Raw genomic sequence first — 11,189 nt, 5'->3', positions numbered from 1 at the left:
ATCTCATGCAAATCAAATAACAGTGATGAGATTCAATGAAATATACACACACTTTAGGGATCATAAATTTATTCTTAAGGTGGTATGGGAGTCTAAAATAAAAATGATAGAATTTGTTCATACTTTGCCAAACTGTAGTATCTATTGATACATGTTAAAAAATGTTATTAAAATGATAGGTCACCGTGCATTTTTTCAAGCTACGGGTAGTGACAAAATGACAAATTTTGTATGGATTATACAGGAAAAAACACTATTTTGTGAATAGAAACTAAACGAAATGATAGAATTGTAAAATAAATTAGGAAAATATAGCTTTCAAACAATGCTTTGATAATATCAAAAGAAAAGATAGGGTCACCGTGCGTTTTTTCCGGCTAAAATACAAAGTAGAAAAATTCCATGAACAATCCAACAGAAAATGCACTGTTTTAGAGTTACCTCCCCTTAAAATGACAATTTCAAAATATTTAAAAACAACCAAAAATAATCTACACTTGTACATATATTTATATTTATAAGTTATATTCTTATAAATTGGATCTTTTAAATGTAAAAACACATGAAATATCTGCATTCTTGCATCAAATTTTGCTAATTTGATAGAAAATATGGACCTTAGATTCTCTGTTTTTTACAATCCAAGATGGCGAAAGACACCCATACCACCTTAAGAGAAAGCAGAGCATGCTCAGAAGATGCTCACACCTTTTTATAACTGCTCTTTTGAGCAGTTTATGCGACAATAATAATAATGATTCATTAAGATGTCAATCAAATCTACACCACTTCTATAGTACTTATGGAAAGTAGAGCATCCTCCGAGCATGCTTGGAGCTTCTTTGTAACAATAAATCTATGATCCCTTACTGAGTCATAAATTTTAAAGCTATTATCCTGACATTTGCATTTCAAATGGTTGGTTGGCTTGCTTGCTTTGTTTGTGTAAATGTTTAATTTAGTATTGTACAAGCTAAAGCCTCGCCTATCAATATCACATTTGTACAAGCAATGCAAACAAGCCCACCAAACCTTTGACATACAAGCATTAGTAAAGTAGCTCTAATTGAACTGCATTCCAGCAATACTATGACAATATCATGACTAATGATCTCTGCTAAAATTTACTTTTGTACATTGAAAAGCAATATCTTACTGTCAATTCTGATATTTTTGTTTGCATTGATTATAGAATGGTTCAACAATGTACACATTTTGTGATATTTATTATTACTAGTTTAGGAGATGCTGCATATAGATGACTCTAATGAAAATTAAGAATTCAACTGTTCATTTTTGCAAAACCTATCTTGTCAAGATGTAAGCAATAAATAAAAACATCACAAAAATTTCTGAATTGACAGTAAATAAAACAAACAAGACATAACACTACATCTCTATCATCAGAAAAAGTTGTCTTATTGACAATAAAAAGATATATATCCTCATTTCTAAAAACAGATGTTTTACAATGGCAATATTCATACCCTAAAAAACCTCACAATAACCATTAGCATTACAGGAATAGCGTAATTAGATGTTTACAGGAATAGGGTTTAGTCACCATCTGTAGGTCAGGTTAAATATAACATCTTCCATGTTCAAATTCTTAATAAAAATTTCACCAATCATCAATTCCTGGGGGAGGGGGTTGGACTCTTTTTGGCGGATTTACTGGAGTTGAAGGAGTGAATGGTTTCACTTCAATTCCTGGTGGCAATGGTGGTGGCTTGAGTGGAGGTACCTTAGGGGTACTTATTTCAGCTGCGGCTTTCTGTGCCAGAACTTGTGGCGGGGGAACTGGTACCTTATCTGATAATCTTGGTGCTTGTGGAACTTGCTTTTCTAATTTTGGACGCTGGTCTACATCTTCAGGCAAGCCTTCATCTTTATTATCTTTTCTTTGATCTTTATCCCGATGACGATGATCTCTATCATCGTGTCTTGAATGGTAGCGATCATCATCTCTTCGCCTCCTTTTGGATTTTCTATGTGAGGAGTCTTCATGTCTTCGTCTCCTACCTCGATCATGACCATCTGAATCTCTGTCATGTGACCCCCTTCCTTGTCCACGTTTGTTCTGATTTACTCTAAAATCCTGGTCCTCAGCTGAACCAGAAAAATTGTCTTTGCCCATTTCATTTTGTGGCATATCTCTACGCCTATAGTCCTGATCTAAGGGAGAGCAGAAATTTCTTAAATCACTATCTTCTGAAGGAAATTGTAAATCAGAACCGAATACAGGATCTGGGGTAAAACGCCCTCCTTTTCTATGGTCAACATCCTCTGGCCATATCACTCTTGGGGGAATCACGGGGGGTTTATTTATTGTAGCCTGTCTCATATCAACATCCATGACACGTAAATCCTGATCTTGTCTTAAATCTAAGTCCTGAGGCTCATCAGCTCTCCAGTCATTATCAGCTAGATCAAGTAATTCACGATCTAATTCATTTCCAGGTTCATCTTTACGTATTTTCCCCATAATAAGACTTTTGGATGGAGTCACTTCAAGGTCAAATAAACTTGGGATCGCCTTCTGAACAATAGGTTGTTGTACTGTTTGTGAAGGCTGTGGCATACCCATTGGAGGGCCTTGTGGCATCATGACTGTTGCCACAGGAGGATTTAAAAGAGGTGTTGGTAGTAATGCTGGCTTTGAATTAGGCATTGGACCCATTAAACCTTGCACTGCTTGACTCTGAAAAGGTGGACCTGCTCCAGATATTGGGATACCAGGTACAGTCATAGGAACTGCCTGTGGTGGTCCTACAACAGGAGACATTGGGACTGACATAGGAGGGACCATTGATTCTTGCTGCTTTTCCATCAGTCGTCTGAACGAAGCATCAAGTATAGCTTTGCTAATAGGATCTTTGGCTTCAAGCATAATTTCTGGAGCAGGTTTTCCTTTTTTACCCTTTTTCTTTTTCTTCTTTTTCTTTCTTCCTTTTTTACCAGTCTCTTCTTCCTCTTCTGAAACCTCCTCCTCCTCAGGAGCATGGTCTGGTGGAGGTGGTGGGGGCTCTTCAGGTAATGGCGGAGGAGCCTCTGGTTCGGCTGGTAATGGAGGATATTGTAAATGAGGAATATTGGCAGAGTCTTGTGACTCTTCACTAGATGATGACATGACAGATGATGGCCTTGTGTCGTCATCTTTTAGATCTTCACTTGGTGTAGTAGATGGAATTTCATCAGCCTCACTATCAGAGTCACCATAATCAAATTCAAGTAATGATACATTAAACATATTAGGTCCTTCTTTCAAACTGTCCACTGCTGCAGCCTGTCTAGTTTTGTCAGCCATTTTTTGTTGACGAGGATCTGTAGGTTTTAAAGTCTCGATTAATTTTTTGTTTTCATTTTCTTTTGCTGAATCTTTAATTTCTAGTTGTTCATGTTCAGTTTCAATGTTATGAGCCTCTTTTTCATCATTGTCGTTCTTATTATCGATTGTGATTGGATCAGCTTCTTTAAATTTAGTCACATGACTATAACTTCCTGGAATACTTGAAAATAATGATTGCAAAGCCTCAGGCATAGATGACATTTTTTCTGATTGCGCTGCAACTTCATGTGGCAGAAGTCCAATTGTTTTTGATGCAAGTAACTGCACATCAGCCGCTCCTGCAGCAGTAGGAGCAGACATTTTGGAAGAGGTTGCTGAAGGAGAAAGTTCTGTGTCTGTCTCTATAGAAGATGTTGTACTGACTTCACTTGAAGATGCCAATGAATCAATTTTTGTAGATGAAACACCATCACTTTCAGACACTAGAGTTTTTGCACTATGTTGTGAGGCTGATATTGCGGCCCTTTTAGGCGCTGAGACTAGAGTTTTTGAAATCTGACTTATTGCTGTCATAGCATTTGCCACAGCAACTAATGGAAGAGCTGGATCTTGTACAGATTTCCCAGCATGCTTTAGTTCAATTAATTTCTTCTGTTCACACACTCGTTGAGTAAGTTCTAATAATATTTTTTGTTTGTCCGTGATGGTTGCCATTGGAGACAATCCACCAGTAATTGTTTCATTAGCCTCTAAGGCATTTGTTGCCAGTTTTAATTTGTCCATCATTAATGAAACAATACTGGCAGCTCCTGGCAATGTTTTTACTGATCCAGGACTTGATGACGGGGATGAACGTTTCACTAATGGGGCTAGTGGTTTCTTGAACACAGCTTCATCACTAGATTTTGGAGGAACTGGATCCATTGTTGGCTTCTCTGGGTCATAAGGTTCTGGTTCCTCTGAAAATATAAGTGAAATTATATATGCTGAACTATACAAATATAAGTGAAAATATATATGCTGAACTTTACAAATATAAGTGAAAATATATATGCTGAAGTGCTCACAAACATTATAAACCATGTCACATTTTTATGTGTTTGGCCTGAGTCAGGAGCCTCAAATTAAGTAGTTGTCTGAGGTCTCTGTTAGTTTTTATTTCTTTTTTATTATGTCGTTATTTATCATGTTTATCTATTTCTTCTGACAATTTGGACATGAATTTAAAACCTGCTTTGTACTAGACATGTTGAGTTTTGTAACATGCAAAAGCCTTTTTTTCTGTTTTTTGGTTGGGTATTTGTCTCTTTGACATATTCCCCAATTTCCATTCTCAATTTATAGTCAATAAGACAACAATATGCAGCCTGCAAACAGACATATTACCTGATACCAAACCAAGTATGCTGTCTCTTAAATGATGTGTGCTTAGTGAAGTAGTAGAATATATAAAATGTTTGGGTCTTTGGTATAATCTGACCAATATCAAACCTATGACCTCCAGCTCTATGACAACAGTATTGATACAATATGCTTCCTAAGTTTAAACCATACATATATCATTTACCCTACAATATTGGCTAAGGGCTGTTCCAGAATTAAAGAAAACACATGAGGAGTGTAGGTTGGCCAATTACTTTATCAGACACTAAACCACACATAAAAAAATATTTTACTAATAATTCTAATAAAACTTCAATGAAAAGGCATATTAATCTGATGTTAGTGCATCCAAACTGCTTTATTTGGAACAGTCCTAGGCACAAAAGTAGGTCAACATTGAAAAAGTGTAAATATACAAAAACAATCATAGGTGTAAAATAAAAAGGTTAATAGTGTGTTCATGCATGGAGTATCACTGGGTATTATTTTTGGACATGTTAGTGCTTACTTTCAAGTTATTGTATGATAAGATTGAATGCACTAAAGGGTGAACCTTAATGATCCTCAACATTCACGAATTATCAATTGTTTGTGTTCAAAACTTTCAACAAATACAACCCTACCACTTACAATATACTAACTTGATTGCCCTATTCCTATCATTTAATAATTTTTAGAATACTCATTAATGGTTTCACAATACCAAGGAAAAGTGAAGTTAATAGAGTTCACTACACTTGAGGAAAAGTGATGTTAAGGAAGTCACAACACTAAGGAAAAGTAAAATTAATTGGTTCACAACACTAAGGAAAAGTAAAGCTAAACGGGTTCACTACACTAAGGAAAAGTGATGTTAAGGAAGTCACAACACTAAGGAAAAGTAAAATTAATTGGTTCACAACACTAAGGAATAGTGAAGCTAAACGGGTTCACTACACTAAGGAAAAGTGATGTTAAGGAAGTCACAACACTAAGGAAAAGTAAAATTAATTGGTTCACAACACTAAGGAAAAGTGATGTTAAGGAAGTCATAACAATAAGGAGAGATGAAATTAATGGGTTCACAACACTAAGGAATAGTGAAATTAAAAAGTTCACAACATCAAGGAACAGAACGGTTATTGAGTTCACAACATTCGTGATAGTGAAGTTAGTTAGTTCACAATACCAAGGAGAAGTGAAATTAAAGAGTTTACAACACAAAGGAAAAGTGAAGTTAATGGGTTCATAACACAAAGGAAAAGTGATGTTAATGGGTTCACAACATTATGGAAAATTGAGGTTAATGAGTTCACAACACCAAAGAAAAGTGAAGTAAATGAGATCACAACACCAAGGAACAGTGAAACCTTTCTACACCAGTTTGTCTACCATTTTTAAATTATAAATATATGAATATTAGAAGCTTTTTGGAATTTTAACTTTTTTACATGTATTTGAAAGTTTATAATCAATTCATTAAAAATTCATAATTAGAGAATCGTTTTATAATATTCAAGGAAATCCTTACTGTGTAGTAAATATATTTCATTTTAAATAGCAAAGATTTTTCTGATTTTTTTTGTAGATCTTGCAAGTATTCAGTAGACAGAAGATAATTTCAGATAAAGTTAGCAATAATTGTTATTTTGTTTCAAATTTTACTTTGGATTCATTATTCTTCCTAGGATTCCAATTTTTGAGGACATTTGTTAACCACAAAGTTAAATAATGAACATAGTACAAAATTTAAAGGCTGATATGCAGAATTTTACAAAACCACAAAATCAGATATCCACGAAAATTGAATTTCAATCAATCTACAAGAATTGGTTTCAAAGTATCATATTTATCAATTCTAAATCACAAACAAAATAATAACACACTGGTACCGAAAGATTTCCTGTTATATAATAACCCACCAACAACAGAACTATACACTTCCACAATGGGATCACTGCCACCAGAGGGCGTTACAGAGGAAGTAGTAGTTGTCATGGTAACCATTGATGTCACAGTAGAACTAGATGGCATGGTACTAGATTTAGATTTGTATTTCAAACCTATACCTGGTTTGCTCATTTTAGGGATTTTAGGAAGTGGTCCATAAGATTTCTGCCCTGGTGGAGTATATGGTCGTTTCTCCTGCTGACGAACTTTGCCGACTTGACCTTGCCGATGTTTTTGTTTAGGGTCTGGTTCGACACCATGTGGCTTTAATTTCTGCCTCACAATAACTGCTAGTAACATGTGAGGACGATTTAACTCCAAACCTAAAAATAAAAATAAATAAAATCTTTAGCATACACGAGAAGATGTTGTAGGAGTGCCAATGAGACAACTCTCTATCCAAGTCATAATATATGAAAAGTTACCAATATTAGGTCAGAGTATGACCTTCAACACAGAGCCTCAACTCACACCAAACAGCAAGCTATAAAGGGCCCAAAATGACTTCATACAGGATTTCATTAAAAAAAGAAAACCAACATATAATTTACTTTGATCTATATGATAATATTTTGCTGTTAGACAAGAGACATATATTAGTCAGCTATTAAATGATGCAGTGTGTTGACCATGTAAAACTCAAGTTTAACCAGTGTAAAATCAATTTTTTCCATTTATTGCTGGGTTCCTGTTATTTGGTCTTTAGTTTTTTTGTTAACTTGTTTGTCTTTAAATATTTTCCTTTTTTTGCCAAGGCATTATCAGTTTATTAACGACTCAGTTTCAATGTCTCTTTTTTATCTTTCACTTCTTTTTTTTGGTGTAAAGCTTTGTGAGCTGTTGTTTGTTTATAGGATTTTGTAGGCTGTTTTTCTGAGTTTTCCTTACATTATCATTTATCTGTTTTTCTACTTATTTTGGTTTTTGAGATTTCCCCCTTGTTACCTTCTCCCTCTTTTGCCAATTTCGCTTTTCAGAATCTAAAGAACTATGGGTAATCTCATTGTTCATACACCAAAATGAAAATAACGTCATGGCATTGGTTGAATTTCAAATGTTTAGAATGTTTTTAACCAATCACAACACTTTGTTGTACACTTTTGAAATATTACCCAAAATGCAGTAGATTCTGAAACGATTAGTTGTCTTTCACTTACCCCCTTCAACAAATGGTTTGATGACTGAAGGTATTTTACTATGAGAAGCTAGAGGCAGTATGTAGAAATCCTTTATGTATTTTGAGACGCTCCCCACCACTCCACATCGTGATCTACTGTTGAGATATGAATACAGATTGATGTAGGATGTCTTTTCTTCATTTGGTCCGGGGATGAATCGTAGTACTATGATATCCTACAAAACACAAATTTGTATGAGCAGGGGTTTAATTAGTGTGGGTTCAAGGTCCTGTTTTCTAGGAGAGGACTATTCATCTTTAGATAACAAAAGTCAAGGACCTATTCATCCTTTACACTGATACTTTCTATGTAACCATTGGTTTATAATAGAAGACCTTTTGCTAAAAATTTCAAATGGTCCAAATCTATTATTTTGAAGCCAAATTTAAACCCCTAATAAGTTGGTCTGATCCTCCAAAGTGAATTATTCACTGTATACAAATATAGTAACATTATATGACAATACACATAATTAACAGCGCCTGGTGATATTTCATAGCCTGACTTGTTTCAGTCCAAAAAGAACCTTCATCAGAGGTGGATTAATGACTGCACCCTATTTATATAGATATGGTAAACGGTGGTTCAGTGTTAACTGCCGGTTCAGTTAACTGGTGGTTGAGATTCCATAATCCTTCTTGGACTGAAACCGGTCAGGTTATGAAACATCACCAGGCACTGTTATTTATGTGTATTGGAATATATACTATGTTCTTATGCTTTCACATTTTTCCCGCTGGTCATCTGGTACACATAATTAATATGGCTTGTACTAATGAAAGCTCCATTTGGACCTAATGTGTATAGAGACCACTTAAGTCAGTATACCTTTCCTGAATTATTCACTGTACTTCTTATCTTTTGTAAGGATATGGATCAAATGTATTCAACTTGTTTGAAGTTAATTCTAATTCAATATCAGATGAGTTAAAATACCTTTGTTCCAACTTTTCTCATCTTTGAGAGATAATCATAAACTTGCTCTGGAGATATTCTTCCACAAACATGAACTGTGTCTGGTATATTCTGAGAAAAAAAACCATAAATATTTATTTTTTTAATGTATTATTCTTTTAAAAAAAATATGTCATTGTTAATATATACACAAAAAAAATCATCAAAGAATAAAGAAATCAAACTGAGTATGTAATCATGACAATTCCTACAATCAAAAATAAAAGAAAGAGTTTTGTAAAGAAAAGTTCGTTCTTATAGAAGCTTGGTGAGAGAGAAAGATAATGTCATATTTCGAGGGGTCCAATGTCAGACATCTGAATACCTTTTAGGGGGTCTTTTTAGAGCTATTTTTCTAATGCTTAGAGTAAACCCATGGTTAGTGTGATTGCTTTGTTTTTATATTGTACAATTGTAATAGGGATAACATTCAATGAAATTCAATTATAATATGTGCAGGTTTAAATATGCCATGCCTTAGTATCTATGTTGTTTGTAGATGTCAATCTTAATTACAATGCTTGAGCTTATGTTTATACAGTCAAAGCAAGCAAGCCAACCAAAGTCTTACTCTACAAGCATTAGGAAAATAGCTCTAATGGTTATAAAATCAAGATCAAGATTTTAAAATGACCTCCAGGGGAGGGGTGCTTTTTTCAGGGTATATTTTGTTACTGGTTTTCAGACCTACCAGTTTATCACATGGTCCTGAGATTCGGTATGCCGTGGTAACAAACTTAGACACATCCTGCATGGAAACAAAACCTTTCCACACTTGTGGTCCTTTGGGGGTAAAATCTGATTTTTGTTCTAAACCTGACTGCAGGGCTGAATCTGGTGACCTGGAATAAAAATAAATATGTATATAATTTGAGTCTAATGGCTGCAAAATTTGATTTCAAAAATTACACAACTTTACACAACCTCAAAAATTATTATAAGTACATTACAGTAAAAGTAGGACTGGTGACTGTATTATATGTTTTGTGTTTGTTAATGCTCCATTGCTCTCTATATCTCAACTTACAGTAGAATCAATGACAGGTGATTGTTTTTATTCCTCGATCTCTATCACTCACCAAACAGTAGAATCAATGATTGAAGACTGTATTATGTGTTTTTGCATTTGTTTTTTTATCCCTTGCTCTCTTAACACTCACCTAACAATAACAGTAGAATCAGCTACAGGAGACTCTGGCATATTTTGCTCTGGTTCCTCTAGTTTTGTTGGTTTTTGTTCTTTTGCTCTCTTTGCCTCTTCCTCCATCTGTTCTTTCTTTGCTTTTTGAATTGCCTTCAATACTTCCTTCACAACGTCTTCTTCTTTCTTTTGTTCTTCTTCAGTTTTTATTTTCACTTTTTTATCGCTAGAACTTGGTTCCTCTATCTTGACTTTTCGAGCAACACGAACCTTTTTAGGTGTTGTATCTTTAACAGCTCGAGGAGGGGCTTCTTTCCCCGTGCATATCTTACAGTTCAGATCGAATAAATGATTTTTATGTTGTGGAGTTGTGTCCCCTATCAAACCTCCAACAAAATCAAAGGCTTGTGTATCAGCTTTTGACTTTTCCACTTTTTTCTGCTCCATCTTTTTTATACCATGATCCTACAAGTAAATACAAATTAATTTTAATAGTTTTAGAAAGCAACTAACATGATTTATTAACACTTTTCATGTTCACAAAAACAAGTAAAAGTGTGAGCAATAAATGTATGGAGGGGTTGGAAGGCAGTTTTTGTCAGCACCCGCCACCCAGACAATTGTAATTGAGAATTATAGTGCATTATAGTGTGAAAAGTTGCTCTGATACCCATCACCCATGTATTATTAATACAATGTGCCTTCCAAACCCCCCCCCTACATTTTTTTCTGGAACAGCCCTCAGTATAAATGTGAAAACACATCATACAGTATTCCCAGCTGAAATTATGAAGAAGGATGGACAGACAATTAGACAGGGGGTATTATAACTTGTCTGCAAAAAACATATCAAACTGATTATGCAAAAAAATATTACTATTATTTTCTGTAATCTGAAAGAAACTTATACATTTTCATTTCAGTAAACGCCAATTTTTTAAGTGCTTTTTTTTCTGAATAAGTCATACTGATTGATCAAAGGTCAATCTGTGTAATAACATAATTGAACAATAGACTCGAACTAGGATATCATAACATAAGCATTGTGACATCAGAAATTTGTTGTACAGGCAAGTTCACAAATTTGAAAGTTAAAAGTCCTTTTGACGTACTGACTTGTTCATTGCTATTTAACTACTTACTGTGACATTTATATGCCGGAGCGACCGGAGAAAAACTAACAACCTTTGATAGGAAAACTGACAATCATAGTCAATTAAGATAAGAGTCTAGTGCACCCACACAAGGGGTTCGAACTCACAACCTCACTGTTGACAGGCTAGTGATTACAGTGCAGAACTACTTAGACCACATG

At 34.6% G+C, this 11,189-nt stretch overlaps 1 protein-coding gene across 8 annotated transcripts in view; it reads right to left on the bottom strand.

The window, feature by feature from the left end:
* Positions 1 to 669: 669 nt before the first annotated feature.
* The window catches only part of LOC134690733 (PHD finger protein 3-like), a 45,455-nt gene continuing 34,935 nt past the window's right edge, over positions 670 to 11,189 (bottom strand). For 7 of the 8 annotated variants that reach the window (XM_063550773.1, XM_063550778.1, XM_063550776.1 and 4 more), the window contains 6 exons: positions 9,894 to 10,339; positions 9,425 to 9,575; positions 8,716 to 8,805; positions 7,759 to 7,954; positions 6,574 to 6,924; positions 670 to 4,248 (listed from right to left, as the gene is read on the bottom strand). In XM_063550773.1, the coding sequence (XP_063406843.1) occupies positions 1,622 to 4,248; positions 6,574 to 6,924; positions 7,759 to 7,954; positions 8,716 to 8,805; positions 9,425 to 9,575; positions 9,894 to 10,339 (3,861 nt within the window). In that variant the 3' untranslated portion in view covers positions 670 to 1,621. The remainder of the gene's footprint in view (positions 4,249 to 6,573; positions 6,925 to 7,758; positions 7,955 to 8,715; positions 8,806 to 9,424; positions 9,576 to 9,893; positions 10,340 to 11,189) is intronic. The other variant, XM_063550779.1, reaches the window with a different exon arrangement.

This window comes from Mytilus trossulus, chromosome 11 (genome assembly GCF_036588685.1).
Source record: "Mytilus trossulus isolate FHL-02 chromosome 11, PNRI_Mtr1.1.1.hap1, whole genome shotgun sequence".
Taxonomy (NCBI): Eukaryota; Metazoa; Mollusca; class Bivalvia; order Mytilida; family Mytilidae; genus Mytilus; species Mytilus trossulus.
This window is presented reverse-complemented; position numbering and strand designations above follow the sequence as displayed.